The sequence below is a fragment of the Scyliorhinus torazame genome, chromosome 2 (assembly GCF_047496885.1).
Source record: "Scyliorhinus torazame isolate Kashiwa2021f chromosome 2, sScyTor2.1, whole genome shotgun sequence".
Classification (NCBI taxonomy): domain Eukaryota; kingdom Metazoa; phylum Chordata; class Chondrichthyes; order Carcharhiniformes; family Scyliorhinidae; genus Scyliorhinus; species Scyliorhinus torazame.
Genome location: NC_092708.1, coordinates 391,257,935 through 391,280,189, shown reverse-complemented (window position 1 = coordinate 391,280,189; position 22,255 = coordinate 391,257,935). Strand labels below are relative to the sequence as shown.

The 22,255-nt window shown below is 51.9% G+C and overlaps 1 protein-coding gene across 4 annotated transcripts in view; it reads right to left on the bottom strand.

The window, feature by feature from the left end:
• LOC140405816 (cytosolic carboxypeptidase 2-like) overlaps positions 1-22,255 on the bottom strand; it is a 310,411-nt gene that overhangs the window by 191,503 nt on the left and 96,653 nt on the right. For all 4 annotated transcript variants that reach the window (XM_072494234.1, XM_072494236.1, XM_072494235.1 and 1 more), the window contains exon 6: positions 8,502-8,649. In XM_072494234.1, coding sequence (XP_072350335.1) covers positions 8,502-8,649 — 148 coding nt within the window. The remainder of the gene's footprint in view (positions 1-8,501; positions 8,650-22,255) is intronic.

The following is a 22,255-nucleotide window of genomic DNA, read 5'->3' as shown; positions in this document are numbered from 1 at the left end:
CTGCTCAGCCTTCTAGTCTGCTACGCCTTCTAGCCTGCTCCGCCTTCTAGCCTGCTCCGCCTTCTAGTCTGCTCCGCCTTCTAGCCTGCTCCGCCTTCTAGCCTGCTCCGCCTTAGAGTCTGCTCCGCCTTCTAGCCTGCTCCGCCTTCTAGCCTGCTCCACCTTCTAGCCTGCTCCGCCTTCTAGCCTGCTCCGCCTTCTCGCCTGCTCCGCTTACTAGCCTGCTCCGCCTTCTAGCCTGCTCCGCCTTAGAGTCTGCTCCGCCTTCTAGCCTGCTCCGCCTTCTAGCCTGCTCCACCTTCTAGCCTGCTCCGCCTTCTAGCCTGCTCCGCCTTCGAGTCTGCTCCGCCTTCTAGTCTGCTCTGCCTTCTAGCCTGCTCCGCCTTCGAGTCTGCTCCAACTTCTAGCCTGCTCCGCCTTCTAGCCTGCTCCGCCTTCTCGCCTGCTCCGCCTACTAGCCTGCTCCGCCTTCTAGCCTGCTCCGCCTTCTAGCCTGCTCCGCCTTCGAGTCTGCTCCGCCTTCTAGTCTGCTCCGGTTTCGAGTCTGCTCCGCCTTCGAGTCTGCTCCGGCTTCTAGCCTGCTCCGCCTTCTAGCCTGCTCCGCCTTCTAGCCTGCTCCACCTTCTAGCCTGCTCCGCCTTCTAGTCTGCTCCGCCTTCGAGTCTGCTCCGCCTTCTAGCCTGCTCCGCCTTCGAGTCTGCTCCACCTTCTAGCCTGCTCCGCCTTCTAGCCTGCTCCGGCTTCTAGTCTGCTCCACCTTCTAGCCTGCTCCGCCTTCTAGTCTGCTCCGCCTTCGAGTCTGCTCCGCCTTCTAGCCTGCTCCGCCTTCTAGCCTGCTCCGGCTTCTAGTCTGCTCCGCCTTCTAGCCTGCTCCGCCTTCTAGCCTGCTCCGCCTTCGAGTCTGCACCGCCTTCTAGCATGCTCCGCCTTCGAGTCTGCTCCGCCTTCTAGCCTGCTCCGCCTTCTAGCCTGCTCCGGCTTCTAGCCTGCTCCGCCTTCTAGCCTGCTCCGCCTTCTAGCCTGCTCCGCCTTCGAGTCTGCTCCGCCTTCTAGCCTGCTGCTCCTTCTGCCCTGCTCCGCCTTAGTGTCTGCTCCGCCTTCTAGCCTGCTCCGCCTTCTACCCTGCTCCGCCTTAGTGTCTGCTCCGCCTTCTAGCCTGCTCCGCCTTCTACCCTGCTCCGCCTTAGTGTCTGCTCCGCCTTCTAGCCTGCTCCGCCTTCGTGTCTGCTCCGCCTTCTTGCCTGCTCCGCCTTCTAGCCTTGTCCGCCTTCTAGCCTGCTCCGCCTTCGTGTCTGCTCCGCCTTCTATCGTGCTCTGCCTTCTAGCCTGCTCCACCTTCTAGTCTGCTCCACCTTCTAGTCTGCTCCGCCTTCTAGTCTGCTCCGCCTTCTAGTCTGCTCCACCTTCTAGCCTGCTCCACCTTCTAGCCTGCTCCACCTTCTTGTCTGCTCCACCTTCTAGTCTGCTCCGCCTTCTAGTCTGCTCCGCCTTCTAGTCTGCTCCACCTTCTAGTCTGCTCCACCTTCTAGTCTGCTCCGCCTTCTAGTCGGCTCCGCCTACTAGCATGCTCCGCCTTCTAGCCTGCTCCACCTTCTAGTCTGCTCCACCTTCTAGTCTGCTCCGCCTTCTAGCCTGCTCCGCCTTCTAGTCTGCTCCGCCTTCTAGCCTGCTCCGCCTTCTTGTCTGCTCCGCCTTCTAGCCTGCTCCACCTTCTAGTCTGCTCCACCTTCTACCCTGCTCCGCCTTCTTGTCTGCTCCACCTTCTAGTCTGAACCACCTTCTTGTTTGCTCCGCCTTCTAGTCGGCTCCGCCTACTAGCATGGTCCGCCTTCTAGCCTGCTCCGCCTTCTAGCCTGCTCCGCCTTCTAGTCTGCTCCGCCTTCTAGCCTGCTCCGCCTTCGAGTCTGCTCCGCCTTCTAGCCTGCTCCGCCTTCGTGTCTGCTCTGCCTTCTAGCCTGCTCGGCCTTCTAGCGTGCTCCGCCTTCTAGCCTGCTCTGCCTTCTAGTCTGCTCCACCTTCTAGCCTGCTCCGCCTTCGAGTCTGCTCCGCCTTCTAGCCTGCTCCGCCTTCTAGCCTGCTCTTCCTTCTAACCTGCTCCGCCTTCTAGCCTGCTCCGCCTTCGAGCCTGCTCCGCCTTCGAGTCTGCTCCGCCTTCGAGTCTGCTCCACCTTCTAGCCTGCTCCACCTTCTACTCTGCTCCACCTTCTAGCCTGCTCCGCCTACTTGCCTGCTCCGCCTTCTAGCCTGCTCCACCTTCTAGTTTGCTACACCTTCTAGCCTGCTCCGCCTTCTAGTCTGCTCCGCCTTCTAGTCTTCTCCACCTTCTACCCTGCTCCGCCTTCTAGTCTGCTCCACCTTCTAGTCTGCTCCGCCTTCTAGTCTGCTCCACCTTCTAGTCTGCTCCGCCTTCTAGCATGCTCCGCCTTCTAGCCTGCTCCGCCTTCTAGTCTGCTCCGCTTTCTAGCCTGCTCCGCCTTCGAGTCTGCTCCGCCTTCTAGCGTGCTCCGCCTTCTAGCCTGCTCCGCCTTCTAGTCTGCTCCACCTTCTAGCCTGCTCCGCCTTCTAGTCTGCTCCGCCTTCGAGTCTGCTCCGCCTTCGAGTCTGCTCCGCCTTCTAGCCTGCTCCGCCTTCTAGCCTGCTCCGCCTTCTATTCTGCTCCGCCTTCTAGCCTGCTCCGCCTTCTAGTCTGCTCCGCCTTCTAGCCTACCCCGCCTTGGAGTCTGCTCCGCCTTCTAGCCTGCTCCGCCTTCTAGCCTGCTCTTCCTTCTAACCTGCTCCGCCTTCTAGCCTGCTCCGCCTTCGTGCCTGCTCCGCCTTCGAGTCTGCTCCGCCTTCTAGCCTGCTCCGCCTTCTAGCCTGCTCCGCCTTCCACGCTGCTCCGCCTTCCACCCTGCTCCGCCTTCTAGCCAGCTCCGCCTTCTAGCCTGCTCCGCCTTCTATCCTGCTCCGCCTTCTAGCCTGCTCCGCCTTCGAGTATGCTCCGCCTTCTAGCCTGCTCCGCCTTCGAGTCTGCTCCACCTTCTAGCCTGCTCCGCCTTCTAGTCTGCTCCGCCTTCTAGCCTGCTCCGCCTTCGAGTCTGCTTCGCCTTCTAGTCTGCTCCGCCTTCAAGTCTGCTCCACCTTCTAGCCTGCTCCGCCTTCTAGCCTGCTCCACCTTCTAGTCTGCTCCGATTTCTAGCATGCTCCACCTACTAGCCTGCTCCGCCTTCTAGTCTGCTCCGCCTTCTAGCCTGCTCCACCTTCAAGCCTGCTCCGCCTTCTAGCCTGCTCCGCCTTCTAGCCTGCTCCGCCTTCTAGTCTGCTCCGCCTTCTAGCCTGCTCCGCCTTCGCGTCTGCTCCGCCTTCTAGCCTGCTCCGCCTTCTAGCCTGCTCCACCTTCTAGCCTGCTCCGCCTTCTAGTCTGCTCCGCCTTCTAGCCTGCTCCGCCTTCGAGTCTGCTCCGCCTTCTAGACTGCTCCGCTTTCGAGTCTGCTCCGCCATCTAGCCTGCTCCGCCTTCTAGCCTGCTCCGCCTTCTAGCCCGTTCCGCCTTCTAGCATGCTCCGCCTTCGAGTCTGCTCCGCCTTCTAGTCTGCTCCGCCTTCTAGTCTGCTCCGCCTTCGAGTCTGCTCCGCCTTCTAGCATGCTCCACCTTCAAGTCTGCTCCCCCTTCTAGCCTGCTCCTATTTCTAGTCTGCTCCGCCTTCCAGTCTGCTCCGCCTTCGAGTCTGCTCCGCCTTCTAGCCTGCTCCGCCTTCGAGTCTGCTCCGCCTTCGAGTCTGCTCCCCCTTCTAGCCTGCTCCGCATTCTAGTCTGCTCCGCCTTCGAGTCTGCTCCGCCTTCTAGCCTGCTCCACCTTCAAGTCTGCTCCCCCTTCTAGCCTGCTCCACTTTCTAGTCTGCTCCGCCTTCCAGTCTGCTCCGCCTTCGAGTCTGCTCCGCCTTCTAGCCTGCTCCGCCTTCGAGTCTGCTCCGCCTTCGTGTCTGCTCCCCCTTCTAGCCTGCTCCGCATTCTAGTCTGCTCCACCTTCTAGCCTGCTCCACCTTCAAGTCTGCTCCCCCTTCTAGCCTGCTCCACTTTCTAGTCTGCTCCCCCTTCCAGTCTGCTCCGCCTTCTAGACTGCTCCGCTTTCGAGTCTGCTCCGCCTTCTAGCCTGCTCCGCCTTCTAGCCTGCTCCGCCTTCTAGCATGCTCCGCCTTCGAGTCTGCTCCGCCTTCGAGTCTGCTCCACCTTCTAGCCTGCTCCGCCTTCGCGTCTGCTCCGCCTTCTAGCCTGCTCCACCTTCTAGCCTGCTCCGCCTTCGCGTCTGCTCCGCCTTCTAGCCTGCTCCACCTTCTAGCCTGCTCCACCTTCTAGCCTGCTCCGCCTTCTAGTCTGCTCCGCCTTCTAGCCTGCTCCGCCTTCGAGTCTGCTCCGCCTTCTAGACTGCTCCGCTTTCGAGTCTGCTCCGCCTTTTAGCCTGCTCCGCCTTCTAGCCTGCTCCGCCTTCTAGCATGCTCCGCCTTCGAGTCTGCTCCGCCTTCGTGTCTGCTCCGCCTTCTAGTCTGCTCCGCCTTCTAGTCTGCTCCGCCTTCGAGTCTGCTCCGCCTTCGAGTCTGCTCCGCCTTCTAGCCTGCTCCACCTTCGAGTCTGCTCCCCCTTCTAGCCTGCTCCGCCTTCTAGTCTGCTCCGCCTTCTAGTCTGCTCCGCCTTCGAGTCTGCTCCGCCTTCGAGTCTGCTCCGCCTTCGAGTCTGCTCCGCCTTCTAGCCTGCTCCACCTTCTAGCCTGCTCCGCCTTCTAGTCTGCTCCGCCTTCGAGTCTGCTCCGCCTTCGATTCTGCTCCGCCTTCAAGTCTGCTCCGCCTTCTGGCCTGCTCCGCCTTCTAGTCTGCTCCGCCTTCTAGCCTGCTCCGCCTTCTGGCCTGCTCCGCCTTCTAGTCTGCTCCACCTTCTAGCCTGCTCCGCCTTCTGGCCTGCTCCGCCTTCAAGCCTGCTCCGCCTCCGAGCCTGCTCCGCCTTCTAGCCTGCTCAACCTTCTAGCCTGCTCCGCCTTCTAGTCTGCTCCACCTTCTAGCCTGCTCCGCCTTCTGGCCTGCTCCGCCTTCAAGCCTGCTCCGCCTCCGAGCCTGCTCCGCCTCCGAGCCTGCTCCGCCTTCTAGCCTGCTCAACATTCTAGCCTGCTCCGTCTTCGAGTCTGCTCCGCCTTCGAGTCTGCTCCGCATTCGAGTCTGCTCCGCCTTCTAGCCTGCTCCCCCTCCTAGCCTGCTCCGCCTTCTAGCCTGCTCCACCTTCTAGCCTGTTCTGCCTCCGAGTCTGCTCCGCCTTCGAGTCTGCTCCGCCTTCGTGTGTGCTCCGCCTTCTAGCCTGCTCCCCCTCCTAGCCTGCTCCGCCTTCTTGCCTGCTCCGCATTCTAGTCTGCTCCACATTCTAGTCTGCTCCACCTTCTAGCCTGCTCCGCCTTCTAGCCTGCTCCGCCTTCTAGCCTGCTCCGCCTTCTAGTCTGCTCCGCCTTCTAGTCTGCTCCGCCTTCTAGTCTGCTCCACCTTCTAGTCTGCTCCACCTTCTACCCTGCTCCGCCTTCTAGCCTGCTCCACCTTCTAGTCTGCTCCACCTTCTTGCATGCTCCGCCTTCTAGCCTGCTCCGCCTTCTAGCCTGCTCCGCCTTCTAGCCTGCTCCGCCTTCTAGCCTGCTCCGCCTTCTAGCCTGCTCCGCCTTCTAGCCTCCTCCGCCTTCTAGTCTGCTCCGCCTTCTAGCCTGCTCCGCCTTCTAGCCTGCTCCGCCTTCTAGCCTGCTCCGCCTTCTAGCCTGCTCCACCTTCGAGTCTGCTCCGCCTTCTAGCCTGCTCCGCCTTCGTGTCTGCTCTGCCTTCTAGCCTGCTCCGCCTTCTAGCGTGCTCCGCCTTCTAGCCTGCTCCGCCTTCTAGTCTGCTCCGCCTTCTAGCCTGCTCCGCCTTCGTGTCTGCTCTGCCTTCTAGCCTGCTCCGCCTTCTAGCGTGCTCCGCCTTCTAGCCTGCTCCGCCTTCTAGTCTGCTCCGCCTTCTAGCCTGCTCCGCCTTCTAGTCTGCTCCGCCTTCGAGTCTGCTCCACCTTCTAGTCTGCTCCACCTTCTAGCCTGCTCCGCCTTCTAGCGTGCTCCGCCTTCTAGCCTGCTCCGCCTTCTAGTCTGCTCCGCCTTCTAGCCTGCTCCGCCTTCTAGTCTGCTCCGCCTTCGAGTCTGCTCCACCTTCGAGTCTGCTCCAACTTCTAGACTGCTCCGCCTTCTAGCCTGCTCCACCTTCTAGTTTGCTCCACCTTCTAGCCTGCTCCGCCTTCTAGCCTGCTCCGCCTTCTAGTCTGCTCCACCTTCTAGTCTGCTCCACCTTCTAGCCTGCTCCGCCTTCTAGCCTGCTCCGCCTTCTAGCCTGCTCCGCCTTCTAGCCTGCTCCACCTTCGAGTCTGCTCCGCCTTCTAGCCTGCTCCGCCTTCGTGTCTGCTCTGCCTTCTAGCCTGCTCCGCCTTCTAGCGTGCTCCGCCTTCTAGCCTGCTCCGCCTTCTAGTCTGCTCCACCTTCTAGCCTGCTCCGCCTTCGTGTCTGCTCTGCCTTCTAGCCTGCTCCGCCTTCTAGCGTGCTCCGCATTCTAGCCTGCTCCGCCTTCTAGTCTGCTCCGCCGTCTAGCCTGCTCCGCCTTCTAGTCTGCTCCGCCTTCGAGTCTGCTCCACCTTCTAGTCTGCTCCGCCTTCTAGCCTGCTCCACCTTCTAGTTTGCTCCGCCTTCTAGCCTGCTCCGCCTTCTAGCCTGCTCCGCCTTCTAGTCTGCTCCACCTTCTAGTCTGCTCCGCCTTCTACCCTGCTCCGCCTTCTAGTCTGCTCCACCTTCTAGTCTGCTCCACCTTCTACCCTGCTCCGCCTTCTAGTCTGCTCCACCTTCTAGTCTGCTCCGCCTTCTAGCATGCTCCGCCTTCTAGCCTGCTCCGCCTTCTAGTCTGCTCCGCCTTCTAGCCTGCTCCGCCTTCTAGTCTGCTCCGCCTTCTAGCCTGCTCCGCCTTCGAGTCTGCTCCGCCTTCTAGCCTGCTCCGCCTTCGTGTCTGCTCTGCCTTCTAGCCTGCTCCGCCTTCTAGTCTGCTCCACCTTCTAGCCTGCTCCGCCTTCTAGTCTGCTCCACCTTCTAGCCTGCTCCGCCTTCTAGTCTGCTCCGCCTTCGAGTCTGCTCCGCCTTCTAGCCTGCTCCGCCTTCTAGCCTGCTCCACCTTCTATTCTGCTCCGCCTTCTAGCCTGCTCCACCTTCTAGTCTGCTCCGCCTTCTAGTCTGCTCCGCCTCCTAGCCTGCCCCGCCTTGGAGTCTGCTCCGCCTTCTAGCCTGCTCCGCCTTCTAGCCTGCTCTTCCTTCTAACCTGCTCCGCCTTCTAGCCTGGTCCGCCTTCGAGCCTGCTCCGCCTTCGAGTCTGCTCCGCCTTCGAGTCTGCTCCGCCTTCTAGCCTGCTCCGCCTTCTAGCCTGCTCCGCCTTCCACCCTGCTCCGCCTTCCACCCTGCTCCGCCTTCTAGACAGCTCCGCCTTCTAGCCTGCTCCGCCTTCTATCCTGCTCCGCCTTCTAGCCTGCTCCGCCTTCGAGTCTGCTCCGCCTTCTAGCCTGCTCCGCCTTCTAGTCTGCTCCGCCTTCTAGCCTGCTCCGCCTTCGAGTATGCTCCGCCTTCTAGCCTGCTCCGCCTTCTAGCCTGTTCTGCCTTCTAGCCTGCTCCGCCTTCAAGCCTGCTCCGCCTTCTAGCCTGCTCCGCCTTCGAGTCTGCTCCGCCTTCTAGCCTGCTCCGCCTTCGAGTCTGCTCCACCTTCTAGTCTGCTCCGCCTTCTAGCCTGCTCCTCCATTTATTATGATCATGTCTGATCATCCAGCTGAGCAGCCTGTTCCCGCTTTCTGCAATTTATACTGAGAAGTGAATGGTTGGCTAGTGGACTCTGCCATGGAGAATGCACCAGTTGGTGGTGATTGGCAGATAACTGCCAAGCATTATTTGAAATTTACACCAGAAATAAATTTCTTGTTTTCCCTTTTCCTGGAATTGATGCGAAGTGTCCTGATGAGTGCAAAATGAGAAGCTTTAACATCTCTCTTTTTTCAACTATCTTTAATTTTCAATTAACAATCTTGTTTGAGGGATAAATACAGGCTTGCATTTAATTGAGAACTCCTCTGTTGTGTTTCAAAATAGTGGTCATGGTATCTTTTACATCGTCTGAGAGGGAACACAAGGCCTTGCTTTAAGGTTCCCAGTCAATGAAGCACTCCATTAGTACTGCACTGCAAGCATTGTGTTCTGGAGACTGGCCTTCTCATTCAGAAGCAAGAATGGTACCAGGCAAGCCATGGGAGACACAAAGGCAGCCAAAGATAAATCCCCCTAACCTGCACTCTCAGTGAGAAGTTGAATCTGAAGGCGTTTGACAAGCCCAGATCATTGGCCTCTGGAGTCTTTCAACTGCACAACATGACATAGGTTACAGACCTCAATACACTCAGGAGTTGGAGCTCAATACTTCCCCTTGCACTCAATTGAAAAATCTTACGCACACTTTAAAAACTTTCTGGAGATTCCCACTCTCAAATCGGGCCTCAAATATGAGTGCGTTGTCTTGCCTGTCAGGATTAATGGCTGCCTGCTTCAGGGGCCGGGGAGTGCCGCTCACTCGGGAAAAGGTGAAGTATGGCTCCAAGTAAGCTGCAAGATAAATGCAACACACGTTTTACTTTAAATTCTCTCAATTTTGACAAGATGTGGGGCTGGATTCCCCGGTCGCCGACACCAAAATCGCGATGCTCCGCCCTCTCCAAAGCGGCGTACTCACAGAGTACGCCCCGCCACGTGTCGACAGCCTCAGGCCAGGCCCCCCAATGCTCCGTCCCCGACCGGCCGAGTTCCCGGCGGCGCACGACAAGTGTGGTCTCATCCGTCAGGAACTCAGCGTGGCGACTGCGGACTCAGTCCAGCGACGCCACAGTCAGGGGGAGGGCCGATACGCGGGTAGGGGGGGACAGTATTTGGGGCTGGGGGCACTGTGGAGGCGGTCAGGGGCGGGCGAGCCAGCCGAAGGGAGGCGCTGTTTCACGGGCCGGGTCCGTGAGCGGGCCCTCACCATGAAGCACGGCTCAGCCGCTGAAGGCAGTTGCCGGGCACGTGCGGCCGAGGACCCGGCAATTCTCCAGGCCGTATCGACGGCTAGAGCCGGGTGCTCTACGCTGCTGTCCTGTTAGCCCCCAGCAAAATGGAGAAGCAGGGGCCGTTTTCGCCAGTTTTCCAAGCGTAAAACATCACCGTTCCCATGCCAGCATGGGGACATAGTCTCCAAAACGGAGAATTCAGCCCATCGTCTCAATCTCCTGGTGGGGAGCATTACAGGGCGGGAGCAAATATCAAAATATCTCTAGATGTGCACCTAGGGTTTATAGGGGGTATTATGGGGTTAGATGGGTTTTACCTGGGGTATTTAGGTGTCAGGTGGGTTTTACCTGGGGTATTATGGTGTTAGGTGGGTTTTACCTGGGGTATTATGGTGTCAGAGGGGTTTTACCTGGGGTATTTAGGTGTCAGGTGGGTTTTACCTGGGGTATTTCGGTGTCAGGTGGGTTTTACCGGGGGTATTATGGTGTCAGGTGGGTTTTACCTGGGGTATTTAGGTGTCAGGTGGGTTTTACCTGGGGTATTTTGGTGTCGGAGGGGTTTTACCTGGGGTATTATGGTGTCAGAGGGGTTTTACCTGGGGTATTATGGTGTCAGGTGGGTTTTACCTGGGGTATTTAGGTGTCAGGTGGGTTTTATCTGGTGTATTTTGGTGTCAGGTGGGTTTTTCCTGGGGTATTTTGGTGTCGGAGGGGTTTTACCTGGGGTATTATGGTGTCAGGTGGGTTTTACCTGGGGTATTTTGGTGTCGGAGGAGTTTAACCTGGGGTATTTAGGTGTCAGGTGGGTTTTACCTGGGGTATTATGGTGTCAGATGGGTTTTACCTGGGGTATTTTGGTGCAGGATGGGTTTTACCTGGGGCAGTTTGGTGTAGGATGGGTTTCACCTGAGGTATTATGGTGTCAGATGGGTTTTACCTGGGGTATTATGGTGTAGGATGGGTTTTACCTGGGGTATTATAGTGTGGGATGGGTTTTACCTGGGGTATTATGGTGTAGGATGGGTTTTACCTGGGGTATTTTGGTGTCAGAGGGGTTTTACCTGGGGTATTATGGTGTCAGATGGGTTTACCTGGGGTATTATGGTGTAGGATAGGTTTTACCTGGGGTATTTTGGTGTAGGATGGTTTTACCTGGGGTATTATGGTGTCAGGTGGGTTTTACCTGTGGTATTATGGTGTAGGATGGGTTTTACCTGGGGTATTATGGTGTAGGATGGGTTTTACCTGGGGTATTATAGTGTGGGATGGGTTTTACCTGGGGTATTATGGTGTCAGATGGGTTTTACCTGGGGTATTTTGGTGTCAGAGGGGTTTTACCTGGGGTATTATGGTGTCAGATGGGTTTACCTGGGATATTATGGTGTAGGATAGGTTTTACCTGGGGTATTTTGGTGTAGGATGGTTTTACCTGGGGTATTATGGTGTCAGGTGGGTTTTACCTGTGGTATTATGGTGTAGGATGGGTTTTACCTGGGGTATTATGGTGTCAGATGGGTTTTACCTGGGGTATTTTGTTGTCAGATGGGTTTTACCTGGGGTATTATGGTGTAGGATGGGTTTTACCTGGGGTATTTTGGTGTAGGATGGGTTTTACCTGGGGTATTTTGGTGTAGAATGGGTTTTACCTGGGGTATTTTGGTGTAGGATGGGTTTTACCTGGGGTATTATGGTGTCAGATGGGTTTTACCTGGGGTATTTTGGTGCAGAATGGGTGTTACCTGGGATATTTTGGTGTAGGATGGGTTTAACCTGGGGTATTATGGTGTCAAATGGGTTTTACCTGGGGTATTTTGGTGTAAGATGGGTTTTTCCTGGGGTATTTTGGTGTAGAATGGGTTTTACCTGGGGCAGTTTGGTATAGGAGGGGTTTTACCTGGGGTATTATGGTGTCAGAGGGGTTTTCCCTGGGGTATTATGGTGTCAGGTGGGTTTTACCTGGGGGATTATGGTGTAGGATGGGTTTTACCTGGGGTATTATGGTGTAGGTGGGTTTTACCTGGGGTATTATGGTGTCAGATGGGTTTTACCTGGGGTATTATGGTGTCCGATGGGTTTTACCTGGGGTATTTTGGTGTCAGATGGGTTTTACCTGGGGCATTATGGTGTCAGATGGGTTTTACCTGGGGTATTTTGGTGTCAGATGGGTTTTACCTGGGGTATTTTGGTGTAGAATGGGTTTTTCCTGGGGCAGTTTGGTGTAGGATGGGTTTTACCTGGGGTATTATGGTGTCAGAGGGGTTTTACCTGGGGTATTTTGCTGTAGGATGGGTTTTACCTGGGGTATTATGGTGTCAGAAGGGTTTTACCTGGGGTATTATGGTGTAGGATGGGTTTTTCCTGGAGTATTTTGGTGTCAGGTGGGTTTTACCTGGGGTATTATGGTGTCAGGTGGGTTTTACCTCGGGTATTTTGGTGTCGGAGGGGTTTTACCTGGGGTATTTTGGTGTAGGATGGGTTTTTCCTGGGGTATTTTGGTGTCGGATGGGTTTTACCTGGGGTATTATGGTGTCAGATGGGTTTTACCTGGGGTATTTTGGTGTAGGATGGGTTTTACCTGGGGTATATTGGTGTAGGATGGGTTTGACCTGGGGTATAATGCTGTCAGAGGGGTTTTACCTGGGATATTATGGTGTCAGAGGGGTTTTACCTGAGGTATTATGGTGTCAGGTGGGTTTTACCTGGGGTATTATGGTGTCAGGTGGGTTTCACCTGGGGTATTTTGGAGTAGAATGGGTTTTACCTGGGGTATTATGGTGTCGGAGGGGGTTTTACCTGGGGTATTATGGTGTCAGAGGGGTTTTACCTGGGGTATTATGGTGTAGGATGGGTTTTACCTGGGGTATTATGGTGTCAGGTGGGTTTTTTCCTGGGGTATTCTGGTGTCAGGTGGGTTTTACCTGGGCCAGTTGGGTGTAGGGTGGGTTTTACCTGGGGTATTATGGCGTCAGAGGGGTTTTACCTGGGGTATTTTGGTGTCAGAGGGGTTTTACCTGGGGTATTATGGTGTAGGATGGGTTTTACCTGGGGTATTTTGGTGCAGGATGGGTTTTACCTGGGGCAGTTTGGTGTAGGATGGGTTTCACCTGAGGTATTATGGTGTCAGATGGGTTTTACCTGGGGTATTATGGTGTAGGATGGGTTTTACCTGGGGTATTATAGTGTGGGATGGGTTTTACCTGGGGTATTATGGTGTAGGATGGGTTTTACCTGGGGTATTTTGGTGTCAGAGGGGTTTTACCTGGGGTATTATGGTGTCAGATGGGTTTACCTGGGGTATTATGCTGTAGGATAGGTTTTACCTGGGGTATTTTGGTGTAGGATGGTTTTACCTGGGGTATTATGGTGTCAGGTGGGTTTTACCTGTGGTATTATGGTGTAGGATGGGTTTTACCTGGGGTATTATGGTGTAGGATGGGTTTTACCTGGGGTATTATAGTGTGGGATGGGTTTTACCTGGGGTATTATGGTGTCAGATGGGTTTTACCTGGGGTATTTTGGTGTCAGAGGGGTTTTACCTGGGGTATTATGGTGTCAGATGGGTTTACCTGGGGTATTATGGTGTAGGATAGGTTTTACCTGGGGTATTTTGGTGTAGGATGGTTTTACCTGGGGTATTATGGTGTCAGGTGGGTTTTACCTGTGGTATTATGGTGTAGGATGGGTTTTACCTGGGGTATTATGGTGTCAGATGGGTTTTACCTGGGGTATTTTGTTGTCAGATGGGTTTTACCTGGGGTATTATGGTGTAGGATGGGTTTTACCTGGGGTATTTTGGTGTAGGATGGGTTTTACCTGGGGTATTTTGGTGTAGAATGGGTTTTACCTGGGGTATTTTGGTGTAGGATGGGTTTTACCTGGGGTATTATGGTGTCAGATGGGTTTTACCTGGGGTATTTTGGTGCAGAATGGGTGTTACCTGGGATATTTTGGTGTAGGATGGGTTTAACCTGGGGTATTATGGTGTCAAATGGGTTTTACCTGGGGTATTTTGGTGTAAGATGGGTTTTTCCTGGGGTATTTTGGTGTAGAATGGGTTTTACCTGGGGCAGTTTGGTATAGGAGGGGTTTTACCTGGGGTATTATGGTGTCAGAGGGGTTTTCCCTGGGGTATTATGGTGTCAGGTGGGTTTTACCTGGAGGATTATGGTGTAGGATGGGTTTTACCTGGGGTATTATGGTGTAGGTGGGTTTTACCTGGGGTATTATGGTGTCAGATGGGTTTTAGCTGGGGTATTATGGTGTCCGATGGGTTTTACCTGGGGTATTTTGGTGTCAGATGGGTTTTACCTGGGGCATTATGGTGTCAGATGGGTTTTACCTGGGGTATTTTGGTGTCAGATGGGTTTTACCTGGGGTATTTTGGTGTAGAATGGGTTTTTCCTGGGGCAGTTTGGTGTAGGATGGGTTTTACCTGGGGTATTATGGTGTCAGAGGGGTTTTACCTGGGGTATTTTGCTGTAGGATGGGTTTTACCTGGGGTATTATGGTGTCAGAAGGGTTTTACCTGGGGTATTATGGTGTAGGATGGGTTTTTCCTGGAGTATTTTGGTGTCAGGTGGGTTTTACCTGGGGTATTATGGTGTCAGGTGGGTTTTACCTCGGGTATTTTGGTGTCGGAGGGGTTTTACCTGGGGTATTTTGGTGTAGGATGGGTTTTTCCTGGGGTATTTTGGTGTCGGATGGGTTTTACCTGGGGTATTATGGTGTCAGATGGGTTTTACCTGGGGTATTTTGGTGTAGGATGGGTTTTACCTGGGGTATATTGGTGTAGGATGGGTTTGACCTGGGGTATAATGCTGTCAGAGGGGTTTTACCTGGGATATTATGGTGTCAGAGGGGTTTTACCTGAGGTATTATGGTGTCAGGTGGGTTTTACCTGGGGTATTATGGTGTCAGGTGGGTTTCACCTGGGGTATTTTGGAGTAGAATGGGTTTTACCTGGGGTATTATGGTGTCGGAGGGGGTTTTACCTGGGGTATTATGGTGTCAGAGGGGTTTTACCTGGGGTATTATGGTGTAGGATGGGTTTTACCTGGGGTATTATGGTGTCAGGTGGGTTTTTTCCTGGGGTATTCTGGTGTCAGGTGGGTTTTACCTGGGGCAGTTTGGTGTAGGGTGGGTTTTACCTGGGGTATTATGGCGTCAGAGGGGTTTTACCTGGGGTATTTTGGTGTCAGAGGGGTTTTACCTGGGGTATTATGGTGTAGGATGGGTTTTACCTGGGGTATTTTGGTGCAGGATGGGTTTTACCTGGGGCAGTTTGGTGTAGGATGGGTTTCACCTGAGGTATTATGGTGTCAGATGGGTTTTACCTGGGGTATTATGGTGTAGGATGGGTTTTACCTGGGGTATTATAGTGTGGGATGGGTTTTACCTGGGGTATTATGGTGTAGGATGGGTTTTACCTGGGGTATTTTGGTGTCAGAGGGGTTTTACCTGGGGTATTATGGTGTCAGATGGGTTTACCTGGGGTATTATGGTGTAGGATAGGTTTTACCTGGGGTATTTTGGTGTAGGATGGTTTTACCTGGGGTATTATGGTGTCAGGTGGGTTTTACCTGTGGTATTATGGTGTAGGATGGGTTTTACCTGGGGTATTATGGTGTAGGATGGGTTTTACCTGGGGTATTATAGTGTGGGATGGGTTTTACCTGGGGTATTATGGTGTCAGATGGGTTTTACCTGGGGTATTTTGGTGTCAGAGGGGTTTTACCTGGGGTATTATGGTGTCAGATGGGTTTACCTGGGGTATTATGGTGTAGGATAGGTTTTACCTGGGGTATTTTGGTGTAGGATGGTTTTACCTGGGGTATTATGGTGTCAGGTGGGTTTTACCTGTGGTATTATGGTGTAGGATGGGTTTTACCTGGGGTATTATGGTGTCAGATGGGTTTTACCTGGGGTATTTTGTTGTCAGATGGGTTTTACCTGGGGTATTATGGTGTAGGATGGGTTTTACCTGGGGTATTTTGGTGTAGGATGGGTTTTACCTGGGGTATTTTGGTGTAGGATGGGTTTTACCTGGGGTATTTTGGTGTAGGATGGGTTTTACCTGGGGTATTATGGTGTCAGATGGGTTTTACCTGGGGTATTTTGGTGCAGAATGGGTGTTACCTGGGATATTTTGGTGTAGGATGGGTTTAACCTGGGGTATTATGGTGTCAAATGGGTTTTACCTGGGGTATTTTGGTGTAAGATGGGTTTTTCCTGGGGTATTTTGGTGTAGAATGGGTTTTACCTGGGGCAGTTTGGTATAGGAGGGGTTTTACCTGGGGTATTATGGTGTCAGAGGGGTTTTCCCTGGGGTATTATGGTGTCAGGTGGGTTTTACCTGGGGGATTATGGTGTAGGATGGGTTTTACCTGGGGTATTATGGTGTAGGTGGGTTTTACCTGGGGTATTATGGTGTCAGATGGGTTTTACCTGGGGTATTATGGTGTCCGATGGGTTTTACCTGGGGTATTTTGGTGTCAGATGGGTTTTACCTGGGGCATTATGGTGTCAGATGGGTTTTACCTGGGGTATTTTGGTGTCAGATGGGTTTTACCTGGGGTATTTTGGTGTAGAATGGGTTTTTCCTGGGGCAGTTTGGTGTAGGATGGGTTTTACCTGGGGTATTATGGTGTCAGAGGGGTTTTACCTGGGGTATTTTGCTGTAGGATGGGTTTTACCTGGGGTATTATGGTGTCAGAAGGGTTTTACCTGGGGTATTATGGTGTAGGATGGGTTTTTCCTGGAGTATTTTGGTGTCAGGTGGGTTTTACCTGGGGTATTATGGTGTCAGGTGGGTTTTACCTCGGGTATTTTGGTGTCGGAGGGGTTTTACCTGGGGTATTTTGGTGTAGGATGGGTTTTTCCTGGGGTATTTTGGTGTCGGATGGGTTTTACCTGGGGTATTATGGTGTCAGATGGGTTTTACCTGGGGTATTTTGGTGTAGGATGGGTTTTACCTGGGGTATATTGGTGTAGGATGGGTTTGACCTGGGGTATAATGCTGTCAGAGGGGTTTTACCTGGGATATTATGGTGTCAGAGGGGTTTTACCTGAGGTATTATGGTGTCAGGTGGGTTTTACCTGGGGTATTATGGTGTCAGGTGGGTTTCACCTGGGGTATTTTGGAGTAGAATGGGTTTTACCTGGGGTATTATGGTGTCGGAGGGGGTTTTACCTGGGGTATTATGGTGTCAGAGGGGTTTTACCTGGGGTATTATGGTGTAGGACGGGTTTTACCTGGGGTATTATGGTGTCAGGTGGGTTTTTTCCTGGGGTATTCTGGTGTCAGGTGGGTTTTACCTGGGGCAGTTTGGTGTAGGGTGGGTTTTACCTGGGGTATTATGGCGTCAGAGGGGTTTTACCTGGGGTATTTTGGTGTCAGAGGGGTTTTACCTGGGGTATTATGGTGTAGGATGGGTTTTACCTGGGGTATTATGGTGTAGGATGGGTTTTACCTGGGGTATTTTGGTGTAGGATGGGTTTTGCCTGGGGTATTATGGTGTAGGATGGGTTTTGCCTGGGGTATTATGGTGTAGGATGGGTTTTACCTGGGGTATTTTGGTGTAGGATGGGTTTTACCTGGGATGTGTTTTACCTGGGGTATTATTGTGTAGGATGGGTTTTACCTGGGGTATTTTGGTGTAGGATGAGTTTTGCCTGGGGTATTATGGTGTCAGGTGGGTTTTACCTGGGGTATTATGGTGTAGGATGGGTTTTACCTGAGGTATTATGGTGTAGGATGGGTTTTACCTGGGGTATTATGGTGTTAGGTGGGTTTTACCTGGGGTAATTTGGTGCAGAATGGGTTTTACCTGTGGTATTATAGTGTAGGATGGGTTTTGTCTGGGGTATTATGGTGTCAGGTGGGTTTTACCTGGGGTATTTTGGTGTAGAATGGGTTTTACCTGGGGTATCATGGTGTCAAATGGGTTTTACCTGGGGTATTATGGTGTCACGTGGGTTTTACCTCGGGTATTTAGGTGTCAGAGGAGTTTTACCGGGGGTATTATGATGTCAGATGGGTTTTACCTCGGGTATTATGGTGTCACGTGGGTTTTACCTGGGGTATTTTGGTGCCATGTGGGTTTTACCTGGGGTATTATGGTGTCAGATGGGTTTTCCCTGGGGCATTTTGGTGTTGGATGGGTTTTACCTGGGGTATTTTGGTGTAGGATGCGTTTTACCTGGGGTATTATGGTGTCAGATGGGTTTTTCCTGGGGTATTTTGGTGTCAGGTGGGTTTTACCTGGGGTATTATGGTGTCAGATGGGTTTTACCTGGGGTATTTTGGTGTAGGATGGGTTTTACCTGGGGTATTTTGGTGTCAGGTGGGTTTTACCTGGGGTATTATGGTGTCAGAGAGGTTTTACCTGGGGTATTTTGGTGTCAGATGGGTTTTACCTGGGGTACTTTGGTGTAGGATGGGTTTTGCCTGGGGTATTATGCTGTCAGAGGGGTTTTACCTGGGGTATTATGGTGTCAGAGGGGTTTTACCTGGGGTATTATGGTGTAGGATGGGTTTTACCTGGGGTATTATGGTGTCAGATGGGTTTTACCTGGGGTATTATGGTGTCAGAGGGGTTTTACCTGGGGCAGTTTAGTGTAGGCTGGGTTTTTCCTGGGGTATTATTGTGTCAGATGGGTTTTACCTGGGGTATTTTGCTGTAGGATGGGTTTTACCTGGGGTATTATGGTGTCAGATGGGTTTAACTGGGGTATTTTGCTGAAGGATGGGTTTTACCTGGGGTATTATGGTGTCAGATGGGTTTTACCTGGGGTATTTTGCTTAAGGATGGGTTTTACCTGGGGTATTTTGCTTAAGGATGGGTTTTACCTGGGGTATTATGGTGTCAGATGGGTTTTACCTGGGGTATTATGGTGTCAGATCGGTTTTTCCTGGGGTATTTTGGTGTAGGATGGGTTTTACCTGGGGTATTATGGTGTCAGATGGGTTGTACCTGGGGTATTTTGGTGTAGGATGGGTTTTACCTGGGGTATTTTGGTGTCAGAGGGGTTTTACCTGGGGTATTATGGTGTCAGATGGGTTTACCTGGGGTATTATGGTGTAGGATGGGTTTTACCTGGGGTATTTTGGTGTAGGATGGGTTTTACCTGGGGTATTATGGTGTCAGGTGGGTTTTACCTGGGGTATTATGGTGTAGGATGTGTTTTCCCTCGGGTAATATGGTGTCAGGTGGGTTTTACCTGGGGTATTATGGTGTCAGATGGGTTTTACCTGGAGTATTTTGTTGTCAGATGGGTTTTACCTGGGGTATTATGGTGTAGGATGGGTTTTACCTTAGCTTTTTTGGTGTAGGATGGGTTTTACCTGGGGTATTTTGGTGTAGAATGGGTTTTACCTGGGGTATTTTGGTGTAGGATGGGTTTTACCTGGGGTATTTTGGTGTAGGATGGGTTTTACCTGGGGTATTATGGTGTCAAATGGGTTTTACCTGGGGTATTATGGTGTAGGATGGGTTTTACCTGGGGTATTTTGGTGTCAGATGGGTTTTACCTGGGGTATTATGGTGTAGGATGGGTTTTACCTGGGGTATTATGGTGTCAGGTGGGTTTTACCTGGGTATTATGGTGTAGGATGGGTTTTACCTGGGGTATTTTGGTGTCAGATGGGTTTTACCTGGGGTATTATGGTGTAGGATGGGTTTTACCTGGGGTATTTTGGTGTAGGATGGGTTTTACCTGGGGTATTATGGTGTCAGGTGGGTTTTACCTGGGGTATTATGGTGTAGGATGGGTTTTACCTGGGGTATTTTGGTGTCAGATGGGTTTTACCTGGGGTATTATGGTGTCAGGTGGGTTTTACCTGGGGTATTATGGTGTCAGATGGGTTTTACCTGGGGTATTTTGGTGTCAGATGGGTTTTACCTGGGCTTTTATGGTGTCAGATGGGTTTTACCTGGGGTATTTTGTTGTTAGATGGGTTTTACCTGGGGTATTATGGTGTAGGATGGGTCTTACCTGGGGTATTTTGGTGTAGGATGGGTTTTACCTGGGGTATTTTGGTGTAGAATGGGTTTTACCTGGGGTATTTTGGTGCCATGTGGGTTTTACCTGGGGTATTATGGTGTCAGATGGGTTTTCCCTGGGGCATTTTGGTGTTGGATGGGTTTTACCTGGGGTATTTTGGTGTAGGATGCGTTTTACCTGGGGTATTATGGTGTCAGATGGGTTTTTCCTGGGGTATTTTGGTGTCAGGTGGGTTTTACCTGGGGTATTATGGTGTCAGATGGGTTTTACCTGGGGTATTTTGGTGTAGGATGGGTTTTACCTGGGGTATTTTGGTGTCAGGTGGGTTTTACCTGGGGTATTATGGTGTCAGAGAGGTTTTACCTGGGGTATTTTGGTGTCAGATGGGTTTTACCTGGGGTACTTTGGTGTAGGATGGGTTTTGCCTGGGGTATTATGCTGTCAGAGGGGTTTTACCTGGGGTATTATGGTGTCAGAGGGGTTTTACCTGGGGTATTATGGTGTAGGATGGGTTTTACCTGGGGTATTATGGTGTCAGATGGGTTTTACCTGGGGTATTATGGTGTCAGAGGGGTTTTACCTGGGGCAGTTTAGTGTAGGCTGGGTTTTTCCTGGGGTATTATTGTGTCAGATGGGTTTTACCTGGGGTATTTTGCTGTAGGATGGGTTTTACCTGGGGTATTATGGTGTCAGATGGGTTTAACTGGGGTATTTTGCTGAAGGATGGGTTTTACCTGGGGTATTATGGTGTCAGATGGGTTTTACCTGGGGTATTTTGCTTAAGGATGGGTTTTACCTGGGGTATTTTGCTTAAGGATGGGTTTTACCTGGGGTATTATGGTGTCAGATGGGTTTTACCTGGGGTATTATGGTGTCAGATCGGTTTTTCCTGGGGTATTTTGGTGTAGGATGGGTTTTACCTGGGGTATTATGGTGTCAGATGGGTTGTACCTGGGGTATTTTGGTGTAGGATGGGTTTTACCTGGGGTATTTTGGTGTCAGAGGGGTTTTACCTGGGGTATTATGGTGTCAGATGGGTTTACCTGGGGTATTATGGTGTAGGATGGGTTTTACCTGGGGTATTTTGGTGTAGGATGGGTTTTACCTGGGGTATTATGGTGTCAGGTGGGTTTTACCTGGGGTATTATGGTGTAGGATGTGTTTTCCCTCGGGTAATATGGTGTCAGGTGGGTTTTACCTGGGGTATTATGGTGTCAGATGGGTTTTACCTGGAGTATTTTGTTGTCAGATGGGTTTTACCTGGGGTATTATGGTGTAGGATGGGTTTTACCTTAGCTTTTTTGGTGTAGGATGGGTTTTACCTGGGGTATTTTGGTGTAGAATGGGTTTTACCTGGGGTATTTTGGTGTAGGATGGGTTTTACCTGGGGTATTTTGGTGTAGGATGGGTTTTACCTGGGGTATTATGGTGTCAAATGGGTTTTACCTGGGGTATTATGGTGTAGGATGGGTTTTACCTGGGGTATTTTGGTGTCAGATGGGTTTTACCTGGGGTATTATGGTGTAGGATGGGTTTTACCTGGGGTATTATGGTGTCAGGTGGGTTTTACCTGGGGTATTATGGTGTAGGATGGGTTTTACCTGGGGTATTTTGGTGTCAGATGGGTTTTACCTGGGGTATTATGGTGTAGGATGGGTTTTACCTGGGGTATTTTGGTGTAGGATGGGTTTTACCTGGGGTATTATGGTGTCAGGTGGGTTTTACCTGGGGTATTATGGTGTAGGATGGGTTTTACCTGGGGTATTTTGGTGTCAGATGGGTTTTACCTGGGGTATTATGGTGTCAGGTGGGTTTTACCTGGGGTATTATGGTGTCAGATGGGTTTTACCTGGGGTATTTTGGTGTCAGATGGGTTTTACCTGGGGTTTTATGGTGTCAGATGGGTTTTACCTGGGGTATTTTGTTGTTAGATGGGTTTTACCTGGGGTATTATGGTGTAGGATGGGTCTTACCTGGGGTATTTTGGTGTAGGATGGGTTTTACCTGGGGTATTTTGGTGTAGAATGGGTTTTACCTGGGGTATTTTGGTGTCAGGTGGGTTTTACCTGGGGTATTATGGTGTAGGATGGGTTTTACCTGGGATATTTTGGTGTCAGATGGGTTTTACCTGGGGTATTATGGTGTCAGGTGGGTTTTACCTGGGGTATTATGGTGTAGGATGGGTTTTACCTGGGGTATTTTGGTGTAGGATGGGTTTTACCTGGGGTATTATGGTGTCAGGTGGGTTTTACCTGGGGTATTATGGTGTAGGATGGGTTTTACCTGGGGTATTTTGGTGTCAGATGGGTTTTACCTGGGGTATTATGGTGTCAGGTGGGTTTTACCTGGGTATTATGGTGTCAGATATGTTTTACCTGGGGTATTATGGTGTAGGTGGGTTTTACCTGGGGTATTATGGTGTCAGATGGGTTTTACCTGGGGTATTATGGTGTCCGATGGGTTTTACCTGGGGTATTTTGGTGTCAGATGGGTTTTACCTGGGGCATTATGGTGTCAGATGGGTTTTACCTGGGGTATTTTGGTGTCAGATGGGTTTTACCTGGGGTATTTTGGTGTAGAATGGGTTTTTCCTGGGGCAGTTTGGTGTAGGATGGGTTTTACCTGGGGTATTATGGTGTCAGAGGGGTTTTACCTGGGGTATTTTGCTGTAGGATGGGTTTTACCTGGGGTATTATGGTGTCAGAAGGGTTTTACCTGGGGTATTATGGTGTAGGATGGGTTTTTCCTGGAGTATTTTGGTGTCAGGTGGGTTTTACCTGGGGTATTATGGTGTCAGGTGGGTTTTACCTCGGGTATTTTGGTGTCGGAGGGGTTTTACCTGGGGTATTTTGGTGTAGGATGGGTTTTTCCTGGGGTATTTTGGTGTCGGATGGGTTTTACCTGGGGTATTATGGAGTCAGATGGGTTTTACCTGGGGTATTTTGGTGTAGGATGGGTTTTACCTGGGGTATATTGGTGTAGGATGGGTTTGACCTGGGGTATAATGCTGTCAGAGGGGTTTTACCTGGGATATTATGGTGTCAGAGGGGTTTTACCTGAGGTATTATGGTGTCAGGTGGGTTTTACCTGGGGTATTATGGTGTCAGGTGGGTTTCACCTGGGATATTTTGGAGTAGAATGGGTTTTACCTGGGGTATTATGGT